Source organism: Heterocephalus glaber, unplaced genomic scaffold, assembly GCF_053883595.1.
Source record: "Heterocephalus glaber isolate CG9 unplaced genomic scaffold, H.glaber_assembly_v1.0 deba00001687, whole genome shotgun sequence".
Lineage (NCBI taxonomy): Eukaryota > Metazoa > Chordata > Mammalia > Rodentia > Bathyergidae > Heterocephalus > Heterocephalus glaber.
In genome coordinates this window covers 19842520-19864141 of record NW_028258412.1, presented here as the reverse complement: position 1 = coordinate 19864141, position 21622 = coordinate 19842520, and the positions used below count along the sequence as shown (strand labels likewise).

Genomic DNA, 21622 nt, shown 5'->3' with positions numbered 1-21622 from the left:
TTTTCATTCTGCTTGAAGGACTTCCGTAGTTTTATTGTAGTACAGGTGAGCTAGTGATCAGTTTTTATTTTTGGGGGTTTTTTTTTGGTACTGGGGATCGAACTCAGGACCTTGCACTTACCAGGCAGACTCGGTGCCACTGAGCTACATCCCCGGCCTGGTTTCTGGTTTTTAATGTCTTTTTTTTCTGTTTTAATTGCCCACCCACTCAAGCAATCCTTCTGCCTGGGACTATAGGAGTTCACTGTTGTGCCTGGCTGTCACTTTTTAAAAATTGGGGTAAAATACATAAAATATGAAATCTAACATTTTAGTCATTTTAGGGTTTAGACTACAGTGACACTAAGTACATTATTCACCAGCATGCAGCCATCACTTCTACTTCCTGAATTTTTATTCAAAAGAAAAGGTCAGTACCTGTTAACCATACCCCACCAACAAGTCTCATTTGTCCAGCAGATTTGCCTCTCCTCTGCACAGTGTTTGAAAAGTATTTTTGTTAAATACAGAGCTCTAAGTTGATAGCCTTTTTCCTTTTGATAGCTTAATGTTGATCCACTGTCTTCACGTTTGCATTCCTCCCAGTGACAAGAGGCATTTGCACTGAGCTATATCCCAAGCCCTTTTTACTTTTTTGAAACAGGGTCTCACTAAGTCATGCAGTTGCCTGGGCTGGAGTTAAGAGGGGTGCTATTGATTGATTAGTTGATTGATTGAGACAGGGTCTCCCTATGTAGTTCAGGCTGCCCTCAAACTCAGGATTCTCCTGCCTCAGCCTCCCGAGTGCTGGGATCACAGGTGTTTGCAACCATGCCTGGTGGGTGCCTTTAAAATACTCTTTCTCTCTTGTTTTTTCTTTTTCTTTTTTTTTCATTCCTAGGGATTGAACCCAGCACCTTCACAATGAGCTATATCCCCAATCCTTTTTATTTTTTGAGACAGCTAAGTTACCACATTTGGCCAGGCTGAGCTTGGACTTGTGACCCTCTTGCCTCAGCCTCCCAGCATGCTGAGATTGCAGGTATGTGCCACCATTCCCCAGTAATACTTTTTCTTGTACTTCTGTGGCATAGTGGTGTTTTGGATATCTTCTCTGCATTTTCAATTCCCGGGAGTTTCGGCATTTTCTGCTGCAGACACTCCCTCAGCCCATTGATGCTTCTTGGCTGTGTGTGGAGGGCAGTGAGCTGGCGCGTTTTGTCCTCGTCAGCACCCGCAAGTCTTCTCAGGCTTAGTTCGGAGAAAGGTCTGCTGTGCACACCTGGAGTGGGGCTGGGGTGTTCTGGTGCTGTAGACTAATTTTGTCCCCATTTTCAGTCTCATCTTCCCCTCCCCAAGGGTCTGGAGGATGGAATTGTGAGCTTGTCAGGTTTTTCTCCATAATATAAATTCTGATCTTAAATTTTAATGGCTTCTAAAATGAACTTCTATTCCTTTTTTCTTGGCACGTGGGGCCTCAGATTGTTCCCTTTAAATTTTTTTTTAATTTAAAGAGGTTGCAAATAACCTTGCTTCCTATTACGGTATATTTTTGACTAGGTTTTTTAGTTCCACTAGTGATTGAACAGGGCCTTCACACTCAGCTACATTTCCAGGTCTTTTTGAGACAGGGTCTCACCAGGTAAGTTGCCTAGACTAGGCTCCGACTTATGATCCTCCTGCCTCAGCTTCCCAGAATGCTGGAATTACAAGTGTGCCACCATGTGCTGCTTACATTGTTTTTCCATCCGCAGTCTTCACTCAGAAACTGTGGATTAAAATTAGATTTGGCTCCATAAAGATAGAACATGTTACTGATTTCCTCATGGTGTACTTAAGTCTTCTGAACAGAGTAATATGTGCATGGAAGTGTGCAGCTCAGTGTGAACACACCTGTCACCACCACCCAGGTCGGGAAACATTACTAAGACACAGCAGCCTTCCTGCTTCCTCCCAGTCAGTCTCGCCCCGAGGCAGCCGGCCCTCTGCCCTACCATGCCAGTGCCCAGCCTGTCTCAGTGGTCTGGCATCTTCGATGACAGTGTTGGCATGTGCAGCAGTAGTGGCTGTTTGTCATCCTGTTCTGTGGCGCACTTTGTTGAGCTGTGGGTAGCTCTGCTCACGTGGCTCATGGGTAGATGTTTCTGTTGGGTTTGTACTAGGAATGGAGTTGCTGGTGTCAGGAATGTGGTAGATGATGGCAGCTGTAGGATACATTGCCACAAGCTGTGTGTGTGGCTCCCAACTGCGATGTCTCCGAGCTGTGGGCTTCTTGCACCTGTGGCCCCTCTTGCCACCTGTGAGCAGCCGGCAGGAGGATGTGCAGCTGCTGTCCCTCACAAGACATTCAGGACACCGCAGCCTTTATTAGATTCATGGGTAAAAAGGAGAGAATGAGTAGGAAGTGGTCACGTGCGGATTGCAGCTGAGCAGGAGAGGTAATCATGGCAGGGAGAACCGAGTTGGTCCTCCCAGTATAGACAGCAGGCTTCCCCACCCTTCCCTCTTTCCTGCCTGTGCCCCACACAGCCACTCCTGGAGGAGGGACGTGGGGCTGGGCCCAGCTGGGCAGGGCCGGGCCAGGCCAGACAGATGAGCTTAGGGAGCAAGAACCACATCAAGTGCAGAGATGGTGATAATTAGAAACATTTTAATTCCCAGCCACTTGGCGGCACTCAAGTGTCAGAGTCATCCAGGGTCAGCCTTTGGGCTTCTCAGCAGGGGCAGATGATCACACACTTGGAGGGTCAGTTGGAATTAGATGAAGGTTATTTATTGGTGTGACTTTTGTCCTGTAGTGAGCTTTCTTTACACAACATGGTGTAAATAGCATCAGATTGAATGAAAAGTCTGTTAAATGCAACCATAAATAATTATAATAAATATACATCAAGTAACTTTACAGCACACACTTTTTAGGGCCAAGTTTGGATCTGTCTGGACCTTGCTGTGCTCTCTGGGAGGAGCAGCTGAGCTAGCAGCAGATACCGCATCTCACTCACAGCTGTCGCTATCACATGATGGCCCACCAAAGCTTCATGAACCCCTCGGGGAGGTGGCCCACAGAATCCCAAGTCCATTCACAGGTTGAGGGTTTTCGGGAACCAGGAATTTAAGGATACAGGGAGGAAAACCACTTACAGTGAATTCAAAGGCTCTTTCATTATGCACAAAAGGAATCAGAGGATCCTGGTTTTCAGGAACACAGTCCTGACGTGACCCCCATCAAGGGGGCTGTGGCCCCGGGGAAGCAGCCGTGACCATCTTCCTTTCAGAGGAGGGGACTTGCTTCTGGCGCTTGCCTGCAGGTGACTCCAGCACCACGTGACGGATGGTGACCATCAACCTAGGTCTGTCTCGCTCTCAGGTCTGGGAACCTCTGCAGCGGTCCTCAGTGCATTTCCTAAGCGTACGGGGAGACGGCTGCGCTCTGACTAACGGCCACATACCAAGGTGGCCAGGCTGCAGGAGGAGCGCGTTCTCCCACTCAGCCTTGCGGACAGTGTCACTCAGGACTTACGTGTGCAAAGTGTACGGTAAATACAGCGCCGCAGTTCGGGGGAACTGGCAAGGCCCGAAACGACAGTGTCCAACAAGATGGCATGTGCTGCTCTTCAACAAAGTACCACTGGACAAGGACTCATTTGGGACACAAATGTACTGGGCAGTGGGTGAGCCTGGAGGTGGCTCAACCCTGGCACACACATGTAACTGGGGGCACGAGAGTCACGGGGGGCCAGGCGGGGGCCGAGGGGCCCTGGGGTCTCCGTGGACGGGACGCTCTGAGCCTCGGAGCAGAGCACTCAGCCGCTTTGTTACATGGCCGTGGAGCAGCCCCCCTCCTCTCACACAGCGTGGGAGGAAAGGCCCTGCTGAGCACACGAGTGGGTGGGCCTGGGTCCTGTGCTTTCCTCTCCATCCGCTTTAGAGAAGGCCTCACCGAGCACAGTGCCTCCAGCTCCACCCTCTCTGGCCGCTGGGACACAGCCAGCCTCTCTCCATGGACTAAGGCCAGGAGTGACCCCGTCCTTGGGGACACTCGGACTAGGGGCCCAGAGGATGCGGGCAGTAGAGAGGGCTGTCTGCGGGAGGGGCAGGGTCGCCCCGTGGGCAAGTCCTCAGGGAGATGGACAGCGAAAGCTCCTGCATGTCCTGCACAAGTTTGGGCACTGGCCCAGCCACTTCAGGGAGGAGCCTGGCAGGAGCTGCCCCCAGGAGAAACACCAGCTCGAGGACGGGGGGCAGGGCTGACGTTATGTGGCCCTGGTGGTTCGATGAGCCAGCTGGGGCCTGGTGGTGTCAGAATCTGGTACCTATGAGGGACACTGTCCAAGATCAAATGAGACACAAACTGGGAACAAAACTATCCTACAAATATACCACAAACAGGCAGCAAAAGAACGAGCCCATCACAAAACATACAAATACAAAAGGGTAAGTCTTCCAGGGGACCCTGGGACGCGGACAAAGTTGGGAAAAGCAAATGTTGCCGACTCCTCCCTCAGAGCGCTGGAGGGATGTGCCCACGGTGGCCAGCTTCCCAGGCCAGCAGAACAGGTGCCTCGGTGACAGCCTAGCTCTCAGGCTCTCCTGTCAGCCACTCAGGGGGTCCTCCCGGTAGTGGATGGCACAGCGAAGTCTCTCCAGCATGATCTCCAGGGAGGAATACTGGGGAAGCTTGATCATGAACATGCAGGTCTCCACGCGGATGTAGCGAGAGTCTGGGGAACCTGTGAAATGGCCCGGGCTAGTGTTAAGAGGTCAGGGCCTGCAGCCGCGGGGTGGCAGAGCTGTGGGACGGGCAGGGGCTTAGGAGTCTGGCTGCAGACAGGTTTGTTTGGTTAGCAAAGTTTTCTTTTTCTACATTTAAAGATAGGTGCTTAAGGGCTGAGGATGTGGCTCAGTGGCAGAACACGTGCCTAGCAGGTCCAAGGCCTCCTTGGTACATCAAAAAAAATTTTTTTAAATAGATTTAAAAAATTACAGATTTCACCTCTTAAATTACTGGAAGATATGTGACTTCAGGCCTGGATTACCAGGGTGCCACCGTCCTCTGGTCCCCATCCAGCCCAGTGCTCCCCCCCACCCCGGGATCAAACTCAGGACCTTGTGCTTGGGAGGCAGGTGTGGTGCCACTGAACTAAATCCCCAACCCCCGACCCCTCATTTGTACTGGGTTTGGTGTAGGTTCCTGTTCTTTGATCTCCCTCATGCAGTGCCTGCAGAGGCCAGTACCTGCTGTGCCATCTGGGGGGGCGATCTTCATGGGGTACGGGGGCACGTGGGCCGTGTCAAGGCCCCCATCTTTGCAGGGGCAGGTAAATGGGATGCGCTCCTGGTTGCAGGCGAACTTGATGAACTTGCACAGCTCCTCCTGGGTGAACGTCTCTAGGGCGCCCCAGAAGAACTCGATGTGCTGGTCCGTCTCCATGAGCCCCACCTGGTACATGGTGTGGGCCTGGAGAGGAGAGGCCCGTGTGAGCCCAGCAGGGCCAGCAATGAGGCCCAGCCCTGGATCTGCAGGCTGGGCTTGTCTAGGGAGGCTGCGGTGTGGAGGCCGAGAGCACAGGGCAGTGCCAGGGCCATGGTGAGGACCTGTGCTGAGCGAGGCTGCTGTGGTGCCGGCCCTTGGGGCCCGGGTGGGCTGGGTGCTGCCTACCTTCAGGAACTCGAGGTTGATGCACGGGAGGCCGCAGGTGCGCAGCTCCATCTCCAGCGGGCTGAGCGTGGTGAGCAGCTGCAGGGGGATGATGGAGCCCAGGCCGGCCCGCACGGCTGTCACACACTCCGTGTTCTGCAGCTCCCTCAGCCGCAGGCTCCGGATGGCCGCCGCATAGATGTCCTTGTTTTCCCACCTGCCAGGACAGGGGCCAGGCGAGGGACAACTGAAGGCTACCTCCCCTCCCCCAGCACTGCTGTTGCCTCAAGAAAGGCCTGTAGCTGAAGCCACCTTTCCTGGTACCCACCGGGCCGCCCCATGTCCCTCCCCTGGTGAAAGCCGCGGCTCGAGTCCCTCCTGTTCCCCCGCAGCACTCACGCTACAGGGATGTGCCGGCCACGGCTGCACAGCTCCACCTCCTCGCCCGTCATGGTCAGGTACGTGAACCTGCAGCAGGGCTTGTTGGGCCCCTCAGGGCTCTCGATGGCCAGGTGCTGGGAGGCGATCTCAGCGCACAGGGCCTCCAGCTCCGTCTCCTCACTGATCTGTGGGACGGCATTCAGCCTTGCCTGGGGGCCACACCTATATCTATGTTTTCTTTTTTCTTTTTTTGGCTTTTTGAGACAGGGTCTCGCTATATAGTTCAAGTCGGTCTTAAACTCACTGTGTAGCTCAGGCTGGCCCTGAACTCACAGTGATCCTCCTGTCTCAGCCTCCAGTCCTGAGTGCAGGGATTATAGGTGTGTGCATTACTTTTCTAAAACAATGCTTTTAAATGGGATTCTGTCACCTGCCACCAGAGAGCCTTGATTCATTCTATTTGTGGGAGGTGTACAGGCGACTCCTCTTCTCCATCTGGCACATCAGAACAGAGTGTATGTCCTGGGCTGCTGGGGAGATGGCAGGGTCTGGCCTAAGGACAGCAACCCTGCAGCTCAGGACAGTGACAGTGGGGGTGAGGGTTAGGGCCTGGCCCCATCCTCAGCCGGAGCCTTCACGGTGGCAGCACCTAGTGCCAGCAGCTGAGAGTGCACCCTCTGTGGCCTTGCTGTCCTTCAGTCAGAGCCTGGACACCATCTTGCACCTCCACCTGTCCTAGCCCCTGCTGCCACCCTGAGAGCCGCACTCCTCAGAGCAGCACCTGGGACTCATGAGCCCTGCTTCACCTCCGTTTCCACTCAGGAGCAGCCTGACACCTGGGATCCCGCTGTGATGCGCTCTTATGCTGGTGCCCGCCAGCGTCCCCTTAGCCAAGGGGACAGCTTGAGGCACCCTGGTGATGAGGTGCCACAGTGGCCCATTGGGGCAGAATCAGCTGACACCTCCTTCACCTGGGGCCCCGTGGGGGTGGCCTTGCAGGAGAGCTGGCCCTGAGGCTGCTTGCTCTCTGACCAGACAGTTCATTTTCTAGGCTGCGGCGGGTGTGGGGTGCTCAGAAACTCAGGCTCCAGAGCTGGACAGACCTGGGCTCCCTGGTGGCTGTGCTTCCAGCCAGTGGGAAAGGCCTGGGCCAGCCACGTCACTGTCACCCAGAGTGGGGAGCCGTCTGGAAGCTCCCTGGGTCAGCAGGCCCAGGGCTGCCCCTGTAGGGCCACAGTGATTCTGCAGAATGAATGGGGGACCTGAGCCAACAGCCTGGGCACCAACTGCCCCTTCCTCCAGGAGGGTGCTGGCCCGACACTGCACGTCTCCCAGCATGCACAAGGACAGGGAGAAAGAATTCTATTCCCAAGACCTCCAGGCCATCCCGACAGTCCCATGCTAGAGCTCTGACAGGTGGACCACCCTGCCTGTGGTGGCTTCTCCCTACCTCTGCTCTTCCCATTTCTGTCAGCAGGGAGAAACACCAGGAGCTTTTGTCCCCCTCAGACATGCCTTCCCAGAGGACCCGATGCTGCTCCTTGGTGGCTCAGTCTGCATGAGCCTGAGTGAAGTGGCCCTGGTGCCCCTGGAACACACGTGGCTTCACTTACACTCTCAAATTTCTTGATGTAGTTGAAGGTGAGAATGTCTGCCTCCTCTAGGTCCTGGTCAGGGTCAAGGGGCTCCCCCACCAGAGTCTTCCAGAAGGAGGGCAGGAGGTCCAGGGGCAGAGGGACGTCTGCCCGCATGGCGATGCCCAGCAGCTGGCCCAGGAAGTGCAGCAGCTGCTCCTCGCCGTAGGTGATGGGGCTGGGCGTCAGGATGTACTTGCCCTGCGAGTGGAGGCCAGGGTGGCTGTAAGTGCGTGTCCCGGGGCGAATGGCCGGCAGAAAGGAAGCACCCTGGGGATGTGCCCGCGCAGACTGAAAGCTCTGGGGAAGGGCGAGGGCCGCTAGGGCATGCCCAAGCCACTGCCCTGGCCTCACCTTATTCTTGTTGACAGCTGAGCTGGGGCACAGCAGCAGCAGCGACAGCGAGGAGCTCTGCAGCTCTTTACACACTTGCCACAGGAAGTGGCGGAAAGAGCCACCTGCAGGACAGATGGGTTCATCAGCATTGGGACTATTGCACATGGAGGTACCCAGGTGGCATACTCCCTCCCCATCTGGCCCCTGGGACTGGGAAGGGCAACCGGTTTGCTAACCACCTGGAGCTATGGCACGGCAGAAAAAAAACTGGCCTAGGACCCGGAGACTGAGGTCAAGTCCTGCCCTGCTTACTACTTGGGTGACCCAAGGGACAGCACTTTGTTGAGGCTTAGTCACCCTCGGTCTCAAACGGCAGGAACCTCATGGTGCTGACCCTAGTCCCGGGTGGGGACACCTCTCCCAGCAGCCTGCCTGCTGGTTTCTGACCCCTCTGCAGCTGCCGCAGCCAAAGTCTGGTTTTCTTGCAGAGTGCCTCCTTTGTTGCTGGCCCCCAGCCTCCCTGTGAGCTGCCTTGTCATCGACCCAGGGTCAGGAAGTCGTGCAGGCCCAGGGCTCAGCCCGAGCCTTCGGTGCTCTGAGCAACAAAGGTGTGGACCTCGGGGCTGAGGGTCTGGTGTGTTCTGGGTGATTCAGCTGCAGCTGGCAAGGCCTGTGTCTGCCCAGAAGGTGCTTTGTCCTGCCTGGGAGGCTGCTGCTGCCAACACTGTCCCCACGAAGCAGACCAGAGGTGAAGTGGGGCAGAGCAGGGGGCAGTTCCTGTCTGGGCTAAACATGCCCACATGGCACCAGGGGCGTCTGCAGAGGGCAATGGCACCAGTGGCATCCTCGTCTGGGGCACTCGGGTTCTGACTGAAGAAAAAAGCCAAGGGTTCCTCTGCTGGCCACCAGCGAGAAGGGTGGCTCTGAGCAGGGCACAGTCCCCAGGCCAGTGCAGGGACTGTACGGACAGTGAGAGTGGGTGGTGCTAGTCTGGATGCCCTGGTTGCTCACGACTAGGCACTGGATGCTGCCAGGCAGGTGGCAGGTGACGAGGAGGGGCCTTTACCCAACATCAGGGGCTCTCGAAGTCCCCCGGGAGCCTTCGCAGCGAAGCCCCACTCCCTCCCAGGGGGCGGCTTACTTGTGCCGTGCACCTCTTCCCCGGTGAAGCGGATGTTGAAGGCGTAGGTGGGGTCGCCGCCACTGGCCAACTTGACGCAGAGCTGGGAGGATGGCACAGAGGCCAGCTGCCTGGCAGCCTGGCAGAAGTAGGAGTTTTCAGAAGCTCTGATTTCCCCTGGAAGTGAGAGGAGCGGGTCACCCCTGCCCTTTCTCTTCGGGATGGACGCAGGCCCAGCCTGGCCCACTCTCATATGCTCTGGCCCCGCTGTCTCCCCTCAGTTCTGCCATCTTCCAAGCTCTTGCACCTCAGCACACAGGTTCCCCCTGCTCCTCTTCACGGCCCTGCAGCGCAGCTCCTGATCACCACCCCATGCCCACCTCTCCTGGTCAGAAGATGGGGTTTAGCAGGCGTGGTGCGGTTCAGGACCCTGCACCCTCCTGCACCAGGCGCGGCCCCAAGGGCCAAGCACTTTCTGCTCCTGCCCTGGAAGGCCGAGCTCCAGATGTCACCCACGGGACACGTGAGCACTACCGCAGCAGCCCAGGACTCCCTTCTACAGCCTCGGCTGTGCTTGGGGAACCCTAAGGCCCTGCTAGTTTGGGACTTTTGGCCTCCGGGGCCACCCCACCTCCCACAATTTCCAGTGGGTCCAAAGTGATCTCGGGAGCTGCATGGTCAGCTGTCCTCTGCACGGTGGCGTTCAGTACTCGATTCATCACGGTCACCTTCGTGTCATAAAAGATCAGCCCTGCAGAGAACATGGAGAGGGTGGATGCGGCCGCTGTCCTTCCCTTCCAGTCACCTTGGGTCAGCAGAGGCCACTCTGTCCCTCTGGTTTGCTCCAGTCAGGGCTGCTCGGGGCAAATGAAAGCAGTCCTGACTCCGAGGGGCCATCTGTTAGCACCTATCCAAATCTAAGCACTCTGGCCCTGTCACTGTCACGCCAGGCAACACTCAGCTCGCAGACACCGCCAGACAGGTGAGAGGTGCCAAACAAAGGTCCAAACTCATACCCAGTTTTGACTGAAAAAAAGAAGACTGAAGGCTGCATGTGCGCATGCGCACTGACATATGGAAAGGGGATAGCTCATCCGTGAGCCCAGTTACTTCCAGGGCGTGGGGCAGACATGCAGACCCACCTTTAACTTCTTATGCTTCTAAATACTTTGGAAACTTTACAAATAAGTTTAGTCGTTTCACAGCACAAGATACGTTCCTAACTGGTTTCTCTCAGGGTCCTGGTGCTGCAGGGGAGGCCTGCTCACTGGCACGACCTTGGCAGGGGTCTCCCCTCTTCCTGCCAGGCCAGGCACTGACCTTTGGCCTCCTTCAGCAGGGCTGCGATGCTGTGAGCGTACATGGGTGTCTGGCGCAGCTCCACCAGGGGCAGGAAGAAGGTCTCCAGCGTGGTGTTGAGGGACTGGAGCAGGGCGAAGCGCAGGCGCAGGCTCTCGATGGGCACGTCTGCGGGGACGGGGTGGTCAGGCAGGACCCAGCCAAGCCTGGCTGCACCCCATTTGCAGGAAGCTCAGAGGTCCTTATCCCTGGGGAGGGTGGCTGCAGTGGAGCCAGGGCTCCCAGAGCGGATTTTATCCCGGAGTGAGGGGCCCCTGTGTGTCTGAGATTGTCAAGCAAAAGGGAAGGGCGAGGCCCTGGGAAGCCAAGGCCCCAGCCTTCCCTAGTGCCACACTAGGCCTGTGGGCTGCATCATCACCATCATCATCACTACCACCACCATCATCACTACCACCACCACCATCACCATTCTGCAGAGCTGAGGATGGAACCCAGGACCTCATACCTGCTAGGCCAGAGCTCTACCATTGAGCTACCTCCCCAGTCCTACACACTTTTTTTTTTAGAAATGTTTGTTTGGAAATGATAGATCCTGGAAGCTGCAAAAGTAGTGCAGAGCCCTGTGCATCTTTTACCCAGAGCCCCTCACAGGGAAGATCAAAACCAGGAAACCACCTGGCACCCTGCCTCTCACTGTTCATCCTCATGTCTGTGTCCTTTCCCATTGTGAGAGACAGAAGTCAGGACAAGTCCTTCCACCTCCACTTCCTCGGCATCTAGAAGAGCTGGGCCTGCACCTGCTGCCAGGTAGGCCAAAGCTTGTGGTGTCCCCACATGTGGCACTTTTCAGGGTCTCTGACAGGGCTGACTTTCTAGGTGAAGTTAGGAGTGTGTGGGACGTGCATGTTTTATTACTTGTGTCATGCCTAACTTGTTTTTTTTGGTATCGGGGATAGAACTCAGGTCCTTGCGCTTGCGCAGCAGGCAGCGAAACCACTGAGCTAAATCCCCAGCCCTACCTAACTTTTAATAAGGATGTGCTGCTCCCTCGGCCTGGCCGCAGGCTGTCAGGGATCTGTCCCTTGTCGTTCCCACAGTAGCCTGACCACAGTACGGGGCTCAAGGTGGGGCTGGGCATGGTGAAGGCGTGGAGTTTCTATGTCTGGGGCATGGCTTTGTTTAGAGTATAAACAGGCTTGAGACTAATTCGGCCTCAGTTACAGCTTCCTGTCTCTCCTCTGCTATTAGCTCCCTCCTCCTTACACACTGGCTAGCAAAGGGTGGCATCTGGCCTTCTAAACATTGCCTATCATGGGCCATGGCTCCACGGGGCAGTGGGCAGAGGCAGCCTTGGGAAAGCACGTACTGGAGAGACAGGCCACTCTGGGGTCGGCGGTGTCCGAGGGGTCCAGATACACCTCATGCGGGTGCAGCCGTGCCGGTGTGATGGCGAGGTGGCGGCACAGCCGGTTGATGTACTGCACGAGTGCTACGTCCATCTCCAGGGTCCACTTCCTGGAGGCCTTCTGTGCATGTCGGACATCGATGCAGGCACACCTGGGGCGGGGCAGGGAGGGGAAGGGCCAGCCAGTGTGACAGCATTGCTGCCACAGCGCCTCACCCCACCCCACCACCTTCAGAAGGTGGCCTTGCCGTCCAGGCTTTCTCCGTCCTGAGACTGCTCCTCATGGCAAAGCTTTGGAACTAAGCACGCTGAGCATGCTGGGTGTAATGTGTGCACTAGCCTCCCCCCTCCTGTGTTACAGTGAAGGGAGGCTGGGGGCCTGGGGGAAATTGAGGCCACACATACTGTCTGAGCCTAGGTTTCTGTACCGTAAGATGAGCTCATGATGGCATCAGCCCCTCCATGTTGCCACAAGAATTCAAAGCTCATGGCACAACACCCAGCGTGTGCCTGGATAGTGTCAGCCGCTGGTGTGACACACACTGGTACCCTGGCCCAGTAGGCCCCTTGAAGTATCTCCCTGCGGAGCTGGTCACTCAGAGGGCCTGAGGTGAGCTTGTGAGGGCTTCGCTGCAGGGCTGTGTGACTACAGAACACCAGGCACAATCTAAGTGCCCATCAGTCAGGGATCTGCCGAACTATCTGCACCCCGGAGCCTAAGGGGAAGACTGTCATAGGAATGGTGATGTGGGAAGCAGGAAGGCAGAGTGCAGAGCCCTGTGTCTGCTGCTTCTGACATGACTGAAAACATCCACCTCCAGAAAAATGTTTCCAGAGCATTAAGCGGCCATCATCGCTGGACATACATCGTGTATGTCTGTGTACACCGTACATCGCCTTCAGCCAGCATGTGTCCTCCTTCCACAACCAGTAAGCTGCTAACCCAGAAGGGCGGGCAGGCGCCCGAGTGTCTCTAGTTCCAGAGCCCATGGCCTTCTGGGGCCCCATGGCCTGACCCCTCACTCCAGGAGGGGCTACCTCGGGAGCAGGGTGTGAGTGGCCACCTCTCCTCACACAGGCAGCCGGCCCATGGTGACTACCTTTCAACAAAACCCTTACTGATTTCTAGAAAACTAGTCCCTGCCAACGTGATGTCAAGGCCCACCTAGGGGCTGACTTTGAGACTTCAACAAAGGTGCAAAATGATGGCATGAGGCAGTGAACTATTTTTCTACTCTGAAAACCAAGCTTTTGAAACGCCTGCTTCAGGCAGCCCTGCCCTGTTGGGAGCAGGGCTAAGGCCCATGTGAGAAGCTGGAGGCAGGTGACCTTCTTTGTCGGCACGTATGTCACCTGCTTGGGACTCACTTGCAGGCAGCAAGGGGAAGCCGTGGAGACAGGTGGGCAGCACCTCGCTGTGGCCCTGCCTGCAGCGGGGAGGGGCAATGGAGACTTGGAAGGAAGCCAGTCTGAGAAGGGTCCCTACCCTGCCAAGTTCCTGTGTCGAAGTGCTGCCCCCGGTGTGACTGTATTTGGGGATGGAGCCTTTACAGAGGTGATCAGGGTAAACAGCCCTATTCCAACCGCCTGTAAGCAAGAAGAGAGGCCTCGGGAGAGGCCTGCACCTGCATCTCAGACTTGTAGCCTCCAGAATGCGGCTTGAGCCACCACACATGTGGTATTCTGTGACAGCCACTGGGGCTGACTAGTACAGTCCCCATGTCAGGAGGTGGAGGGAAAGAACAGGGTTTTTTCAAATGGGTTAGAAAAACAAATAAGTATGAAAACCAGGAAAGAGCTCAGAGGCGCCATGACTCGGGAAGACGTGTGGAAGCAGCTCTAGCTGCTGAAAGATGGCAATGCTCTTACCTCTCAAAATGAAGATCATAACCGCAGGATAAAATGGCTCGCCAGACGCTACGGATGTCTTGCTTGGCTCGGTCGATAACAAATTTGTGAAATCCTTCCAAGGTCAGATACTTTTCCTCAGGGACTGATGAAAGGATGTTCACAGTGTCAGGAACGTGGGGAGAACCACACACTGCGCGTGCCCCACAGCGTCCTCGCTGTGAGCCTCCCTTCCCGCCTCCTGCTCTCTGGGTCTGCTTTCCCAGTGCCCAAGGTGCACACATAACCCATCGCAGGCCAGGCACCTGCCCCTGCAGTGGTTCCCCACCGTCCCTCCTTCTCTAAGTCCAGAAAGATTTGATGGAGAAGCGATTTTCCTGATGAGAACAGCTTTTTCCTGGACTGACTGGGCTTTAGGAGGCCAATGCTCCGCGCCCCCAGCAGAATGCTCACTCCAGCCAGCCCTTCTAAAAGAGTGGCCTGAGCAGCTCTCCTGATCTGTATTTCTACCTGGTCCTTGTCCTGGGTGCAGTATCCACAGCTGCTATTTTTACCTCCTTAGGCTGGTGGTCATCAGAGAGGATCTCTGGCAGCAGCCGGGAATGTTTCCCAGCATCTCCCTAGAACCCAGAGAGCGCAGAGCCAGAGCGGGGCTGACAGGCTGTGCCGGGCCAGAGTCTGTGCTCACTGAGAGCCGGCTGCATCTCCGGGGAGGCCGGGTGTCCAGCCCATACCACACCCAAGCAGCTCATTTACCTTCTTGTTTTTTGGTGGGTGACTTTTCTGGGTCCTTTTCCTCTGGTTTGCCCTTTTCTGGTGACTTTGGTTTCACAGTTGGCTTCTTCTCACTTAAGGCAGTCCTGCTATAGACCAAAGCACTGGAATTAGAAGCCCGCACAGCCCACTGCCTGACAGGGAGAGGAGAGCCTTGCACAGATCAGTGTTAGTACACACCCTTGGCCCACCCACTGCAGGCTCGCGGTCCTCATGTGGCTGAGTGGAGGAGCAAGGAGAGGGTCCTGAGCAAGGTACAAAGATAAATCAACGCTGTAAGATGTGACAATTCTTGTTTTTGTTTTTTGAGACAAAGACTTATTCTTTAGTCCAGGCTGGCCTTAAACTCAGTGATCCTCCTGCCTCAGCTTCCCAAGTGCTGGGACTATAGGTGTGCACCACCATGCCTGGCTATGAGTGACAAATCTTTATTTATTTATTTATTTTTTGGGTACCGGGGATTGAACTCAGGACCTTTCACTTTTGAGGCAGGCGGCGAGCTAAATCCCTGGCCCTATGAGTGACAAATCTTGGAATGCTTTCCAAAATTCTTCCTACATATTTTAGGGCCACTAGTCAGATGTAGCTACTTATTAGTTAACTCTACTAAAATTAAATACAATCACAAGTTCAGTTCCTTGACCAGTCACATGACATCTGAAGAGCTCTGGAGTGGTTCAGTGGCAGATGGGTGGCTGGCTGCAATGTGCCCTTTCTGCACAATGACCCAGTGAAAGGACAGCTACTGTGCCGGCCATTCACACAATTCCTCGGCACTGTACTGGGCAAGACTTGCTACCAGTTTCAACTGTGAGGATGTGTGAGTCATAAACCTGTTTCTAAACAAAATTCTATTCAATATATCTACAAATTTGCACATGGAATGTTGTACAGCTCTTAGAAAAGAGGATGAGGACATTCTTTTTGTGCTGATCTGGAATGACCTTGGGAGCAGTGTGAAACAGGAAGAGCAAGGCATGAGCGCTGTGTGCGGGGCCCAGCATCCATACACTAGTACAGTGCATGTGCATAAATGAATGTTATGTGCTAAGTGTTAAAAGTGATCGCTATATGTGGGAACATATTTTGGGCTCCAGGGATGGAACCCAGGGCCTCATGCATGCTAGGCACAGGCTCTAGTCCAGCTAGGTAGACCCCAGCCCCCATCAATCTTGTCCTCTGTGATATATGCATTTTCTAAGCTTTCTAGAAGGCATCACTTGTGTGGCTAGAAGAGGTATGATTTCAGAAAAGCTCTACATTTGAGAAGTTTTTGGAATGCAGAGTGGTCTTCGGGTGTGGGTTTTACTGCACTGAGGGTGCTGAGATGCTGACTGGCCGCTGACAAGGCTCAGGGTCGAGGGGACAGCAGACCAGAAGACAGCCAGGATGCCCGGTCTCTCAGGCACTGCTCCGAGGCCACCCGCATCCGCCCCCAGCTGGCACGTGTTCCCGAGCTCTCGGGGCCTGCACCTGACGCTGTTGAGCACGGCCTTGTCCTTGGCAGGCGGCTTGGTGATGGGCCGCTTGGTGCTCACCACCTTCACGGGGTGCTGCTCCTTCCCGGCTTTGCTGTACTTGCTCTTGTCACACTTGGGCTTTGGCACGCCGTATTTCCTCAGGATCTGTGGGGCACAGGGTGGGAGGTTTCTCAGACACAGCCCCAGGGGCACCCAAGGCCCGGTGCGGGCATGGCAGGGACGGGGTGGCCACCTGCGTGAGCTGGTCCTCCAACACCTTCTTTGGAGGCCGGACATTGGTGAAGAAGAGGTGGAGGAGGTTGCCTGGGGTCTGGGAGTTGATCTGCTCCTTGCTAAGGTAGATGTCGGAGACTCTGATGGGCTTCGCTGGTGTCAGGCTCAGCGTCTGCTCTGAGTGGGCGCAGCTCTTGAATATCTCTGTCAGGACCTCTCTGGCCCCAGGCACGAGCTTCTCTCCTGTTACAGAATGCAAGGGGGGCAAAACAATTCTGCTCTGAATGAGGTATGTCAGGACACACCTTTCAGGCACTTTATTTATTTTTCAGAAACCTTTTTGGGGGCCACAGGGTCTTCCTGTGTAGTTCATGTTGCCTAGAGCTCACCGTGTAACCCGAGGTGGTCTCAAACTCTCAATCCTGCTTCAGCCTCGAGAGTGCTGGGGTTATAGACATGCGCCAGCACGCCTGGCTAGAAACCATCCAGCTTTGCAAGTGGATAATGAACATTTAGTAGAGATGAGGTTCAGCCATTTCCCTTTGGGCACCCAGGCACATGCCCTAGTTACTTGTCCCACCTTCCTTGAGTTAAAGTGTAACCTGTGAGCACGTTCTCCCCGTGGGATGTGATCAACCTCTGGGCCAGGCTGCTATCCTGTGCACTCGTCCCTGTCCCTGTCCTGGCTGCCTACAAATGACAAGCACCCCGGAAGAGCATGCTGCTGCAGTGCAGTGCTCACTCTGGGCTCTTCCATATGGTAGAAAGCAAACCCGGCTGCTTTGAGCCATTGCCCGCTTGGCCCGACAGCAGCTTAGCCCATATATATATATATATATTTTTTTTGGTACCGGGGATCGAACTCGGGTCCTTGTGCTTGCGTAGTAGGCAGTGAAACCACTGAGCTAAATCCCCGGCCCTAGCCCATCTTGACTTAAATGTGAATGTGGCGGATATCCCAAAGGAGCAAAGGGACATACAGCCAACAAGTGTTTTTAAGACTTTGGGAAGAGAGAGTCAGAACTGTTTCTTCACCCAGAATGAGTTTTAAAGGGTGAGGCATGAGCTCCACTGCCACCACACCCAGCTTCCCCAAAATATTATTGATCTTAATGGCAGGTTTTCAGGGCCCCATTACATTTTGTGCCCAAGACCTCATTTACCTTCCCCTGATCCCAGCTCTGAGGGAATATTTCCAAATTTCATGACAAGATAATAATTTGAAACAACAAAACCTGAGCCTGGTGTGGTGGCGCACACCTGTAATCCCAGCACTCAGGAGGCTGAGGCAGGAGGATCGCTGTGAGTTTGAGGCCAGCCTGGGCTACATACTGAGTTCAAGGCCAGCCTGAACTACACAGTGAGACCTCAAAACACAAAACAAAAAACCCAAACCAAACCAAATTAAAACATTATATTTTTGTACTTGGAAAACATATTACGACATTTCTAATATTAAAAATTTTGAGAAAAGGACATGGCTCATTCATTTTGAGAAAGGCTGATATGAAACAAAGTCAAGACAAAAAAGAACTGTTGCTAATTACAAAAAGAGACACTCCTGCCATTTGTGAAGCAAAGCTGGGGTGAGCAGTTGGATGTGGATGGGATCCCGAAGCTTGATTCAGCTCTGTGGGTATCTGGGAAGCCCTGGTCCTGGATGGACAGATGTGGGGAAGCCAGACAGGGATTCCCCGACAGAAGAGCTGCCAGAATGACACAGGGATGGGAAGTTGAACTTTGGCAAGAGAGAACTGGAACTGCTTTTAACGAAGAATCAGTTTTTCAAAGAGTGAGGCAAAGGCCAGGGATTTAGCTCAGGGTGCCGCCACCTGCCTCACAAGCGCAAGGTCTGGAGTTCAATCGCCGGTACCAAAAAAAAAAAAAAAAAAGTGAGCCAAGAGCTCTCCCTGAGCACATGACCATGTAATGACCAGCAATGTCCTGGGCACATTCTAGCTGCGCGGGGCAGACCCAAATACACACACCTGAGCAAGGGCAGCCTGGTAGGACCTAGAAAGCCAGCCACCAGCGAGCCTGCAGGGAGCCTGGAGTGGGCTGGGGCAGCGCCCCGTGGGCGGGGCTGCCAAGGCTGTGCAGGGCTGCTGCTCCAGCGGGGTTGTGGCCCCCACAGCACGAGGACAGGCAGTCAGCTCTTGGCCTCCGTGCAAGGGGTTCAGAGTAGGGTGTGGTGGGGGTGGAATTTCATTCAGGTTTTTTTTCTTTTCTTTTTTTTTTTGGTGCCGCGGTTCAACTCCGATCCTTCCACTTGCGCAGCAGGCACCGGAACCACTGAGCCGAATCCCCAGCCCTTCATTCAGTTTTTTTCTGTAACCCTAAAACTGTTCCTGAGAGGGATCTATTATTAATTTTTTAAAAACTCCAAACCCACCTTTAATTGACTTATCGTTGAAATAATCTTCTAACCCTGGGCTCCCTTGAGTATCAAACAAACTCTGATTCACTACAGATACAGTCAGAATTTCTTCTGTTGACATTTCCATCAATTCATCTTCACCATCCAAACTTGACAAACCAATCAAATCATTATTGTTAAATAAACTTGCTCGGATTTTCTCAATTTTGGCTCGGGATCTTATCTGTGTGAACAAAGAAAAGGGTCAGATCTGAAGAGTGATGGATGGTCCCTCCACAGGCATGGCCTCCCCGCCTGCCTTTGCCTGGGAGCCCTCCCTTCACCTGGGCCAGCCCTCTCTCCTGGGAACTCTCCTGCTGGCCAACAGGGGTCACTCTGGCCTCTGTCACTCTAGGCCAGGCCTATGGGCTTACGCTGGTGGGGTAAGAGAAGTGACTCCAGGCCACACTGCGAGTGAGCAGTGCAAGTTCTCTCTCTGGTGTTCTACATATCTAACAAGAAGGGAACAATTACTTTTGAGTGTGTGTGTGTGTGTGTGTGCACGTGCGTGCCCACATCCATGCACATGCTAAGGATAGAACGCAGGAGCTTGTGCACACTAAGCACACACTTTACCACCGAGTAACAGGCCTAGGCCCCGGTTTGTACTTTTGAGCCTAACTTCTGCTTTGCAAAGGTGTAGGAAGTCATTGGTTGTAAGATTTTTCTTTTTTTGTTTTTTGAGTCAGGGTCTCACTATGTAGCCCAGGCTGACCTTGAACTTGCAGCAATCCTCCTGCCTCAGCCTCCCAAGTGCTGGGATTACAGGCATGTGCCACCATGCCTAGCCCTGGATATAAGATTTCTAAACATGGTGGCACAAGAAATACATGGAGTGGAGCCTGGATGTGGAGCCTGACTCATGTGCACCACCTGGAACTCGGAACACCTGGGAGCTGAGTGTGCGACTGTTTTCACACGGTCAGTGCAGATCCCTCCTGCCAGTGGCAGTACCAGAATCTCCTCAGGCCTCTCAGACAGCCAGCAGGGCAGAGCTGGAAGGCACCAGCAGAAGAGTACTGCTTTTCCCTGGTGACAGCACTGCCCTCACCACAATCATCAAGCTGCTGCCCGGGGATCTTCTTGGACATAGCTGGGAGCCTTGGGGGATTCAAACTGGTCAAGATTTGAGTGGCTGCTAGGTGGGGAGCCATTACCTCCACGACGGCAAAGCCTTTGATGGGGCGTGCTGCCAGGGCCTGGTTGTCCAGAGATGTGACTGTGTACATGGAGCCCACGTCTGACACTGAGGCTGTCTCTGCGTTGTCCAGCTGCTCCCCTAGGCTGCCCAAGCTGCCTAGGCTGCCTGTGCTGCACAGGGAAATGTCCAGGCTCTCCTGGCTGGACACCACGTGCGGCTCCAGCAGGCCGGGAGGGATAGGCAACTCAAGGCCCGCAGGCAGCGGGTCCACTGAGAGGTCACTGACGGTCTGCGACATGCCCTGGGAGCTGCACACAGAGGCCTGGCTGGTAGAGGCGGAGGCACTGATGCTCATGGCAGGGGCCAGGCTGCTGGACGTGCTCCCATCCAGGCTGTCCGTGCCGGGGAAGCCCAGCGCCTTCTCGGGCTCCACCTTCCCATCACCAGCCTCAGCCTTGTCCTTGGGTTTCCTGGGGTCTTCCTCCTGCAGGGGAATGTAGATCTCGTCTTTGAAGACCCCGCCATGGGCGTTGCAGGCCTTGCGGATAGCACCTCTGACAATGCCCTCATCCAGGTGGGTGGGGATGCCCGAGATCACCAGCAGGCGGCTATGGGCAGTGGGGCCCACTAGGGCCTGGCAGGCATCAGCGATGGCGTCGTTTGTCACGCCCAGGCCCTGCAGATCCTTTCTGGTAAGGTGGCGGAGGATGATGAGTAGAGTGAGAGCTCGGTGGAACCACAGCATGTCCTCAGGCTTGCTGCCCCCGATGCTGAGCACAGCAGAGTCTGACTCCACTGCGCGGGAGGAGTGGCGCTTCCCAGCGGAGGAGGCCTTCTCCCGCTTCATCTTGACCTTCTTCCTCTTGGACAGCAGGCTGGGGCTCTGTGGGGTTTGTCCTGGGGAGGACGAGGAGGAGGAGGAGGAGTCACTGAGATTTGGGGTGGTCGTGGAGGTCACCCCACTGGCTGTGACACTCACGTTGGTAGGCAGGGTCACTTCGGCAATGGCCAGACACCCTTCCATGAGAGCATGGAAATATGTGGAGAACCTGCCCTGGTCGCCAGCTGCTGCCATGCCCGAGCCCCCGCAGGTGCTGCCTGAGACCCAGCTCTGGGTCTCCTCATCGTACAGCTTGTGCAGCTCTGACTGCAAGGCCATCAGCATGGCCAGACACGGGTTGAGCTGGAGGGCAATGGAGGAGGACAGGCCAGCAGGGTGCTTCCTCTGCTCCAGGGCGTGCACAGTGCGCAGGAGCTCGGCCAGGAGATGGAAGACAAGCTCCTTCACGCAGGCTGCCATGTCCGTGGTCCACAGGAAGTTTCCTGGGGCAGACAGGACACAACAACAATCACTTAAACGCCACCTCTGAACAACCCTGTGAGCAGTTACTGTGTCACTCGCTGAATCCTAGAGATGAAGAAGCAGGCAGGGCCGCAGCCAGTGTCGTTGCTACCAGAGGGAGAGCCAGGGCCTTCAGCCTTGTGCCACGAGACAGTGCGCCTCCCTGCCTCTGGAGCACGGGTCAAGCAGCACCACTTTCTGTGTCCAAAGGCCTCCAGCAACTTGGTGACAGTCATCAGAGCAGTGCTCCCAAAGCACAGGATGCTGCAACTGGGTGCACAATCTCCTTCTACCAAATAGCATAGAAAATGATTCCTTTTTACTGGTCATTCATTCATTCATTCATTCGAAGTACTGAGGACTGAATCCATTCCCTTCACTTTGAGCTACATCTTTAGCACTTCTTAAAAAAATTTTAAAATTTTGAAACAGGGTCATGCTAAATTGCCCAGGCAGGACTTGAACTTGTGATCTTTTTGCCTCAGCCTCCAAAGTGCTGGGGTTATAGGCATGCACCACTGTGGCCAGCTAAACTGCTGTTTTAGTTCTAACTTTGTCAACAAGAGAGGTTTATTTCAGGCGAGGGCTGTATGTAGCTCAGTGGTAAGAAGGCCT

The 21622-nt window shown here is 54.8% G+C and overlaps 1 protein-coding gene across 8 annotated transcripts in view; it reads right to left on the bottom strand.

The window, feature by feature from the left end:
* Window positions 1-2609: 2609 nt before the first annotated feature.
* Window positions 2610-21622, bottom strand: part of Hectd4 (HECT domain E3 ubiquitin protein ligase 4) — a 180542-nt gene continuing 161529 nt past the window's right edge. For 7 of the 8 annotated variants that reach the window (XM_087198219.1, XM_087198221.1, XM_087198223.1 and 4 more), the window contains 16 exons: window positions 19682-20988; window positions 18501-18708; window positions 16128-16351; window positions 15888-16039; window positions 14397-14503; window positions 13662-13785; window positions 11754-11944; window positions 10409-10555; window positions 9720-9839; window positions 9110-9265; window positions 7987-8090; window positions 7612-7833; window positions 6017-6183; window positions 5639-5834; window positions 5215-5437; window positions 2610-4709 (listed from right to left, as the gene is read on the bottom strand). In XM_087198219.1, coding sequence (XP_087054345.1) covers window positions 4573-4709; window positions 5215-5437; window positions 5639-5834; window positions 6017-6183; window positions 7612-7833; window positions 7987-8090; window positions 9110-9265; window positions 9720-9839; window positions 10409-10555; window positions 11754-11944; window positions 13662-13785; window positions 14397-14503; window positions 15888-16039; window positions 16128-16351; window positions 18501-18708; window positions 19682-20988 — 3785 coding nt within the window. In that variant the 3' untranslated portion in view covers window positions 2610-4572. The remainder of the gene's footprint in view (window positions 4710-5214; window positions 5438-5638; window positions 5835-6016; window positions 6184-7611; window positions 7834-7986; window positions 8091-9109; window positions 9266-9719; window positions 9840-10408; window positions 10556-11753; window positions 11945-13661; window positions 13786-14396; window positions 14504-15887; window positions 16040-16127; window positions 16352-18500; window positions 18709-19681; window positions 20989-21622) is intronic. The other variant, XM_087198220.1, reaches the window with a different exon arrangement.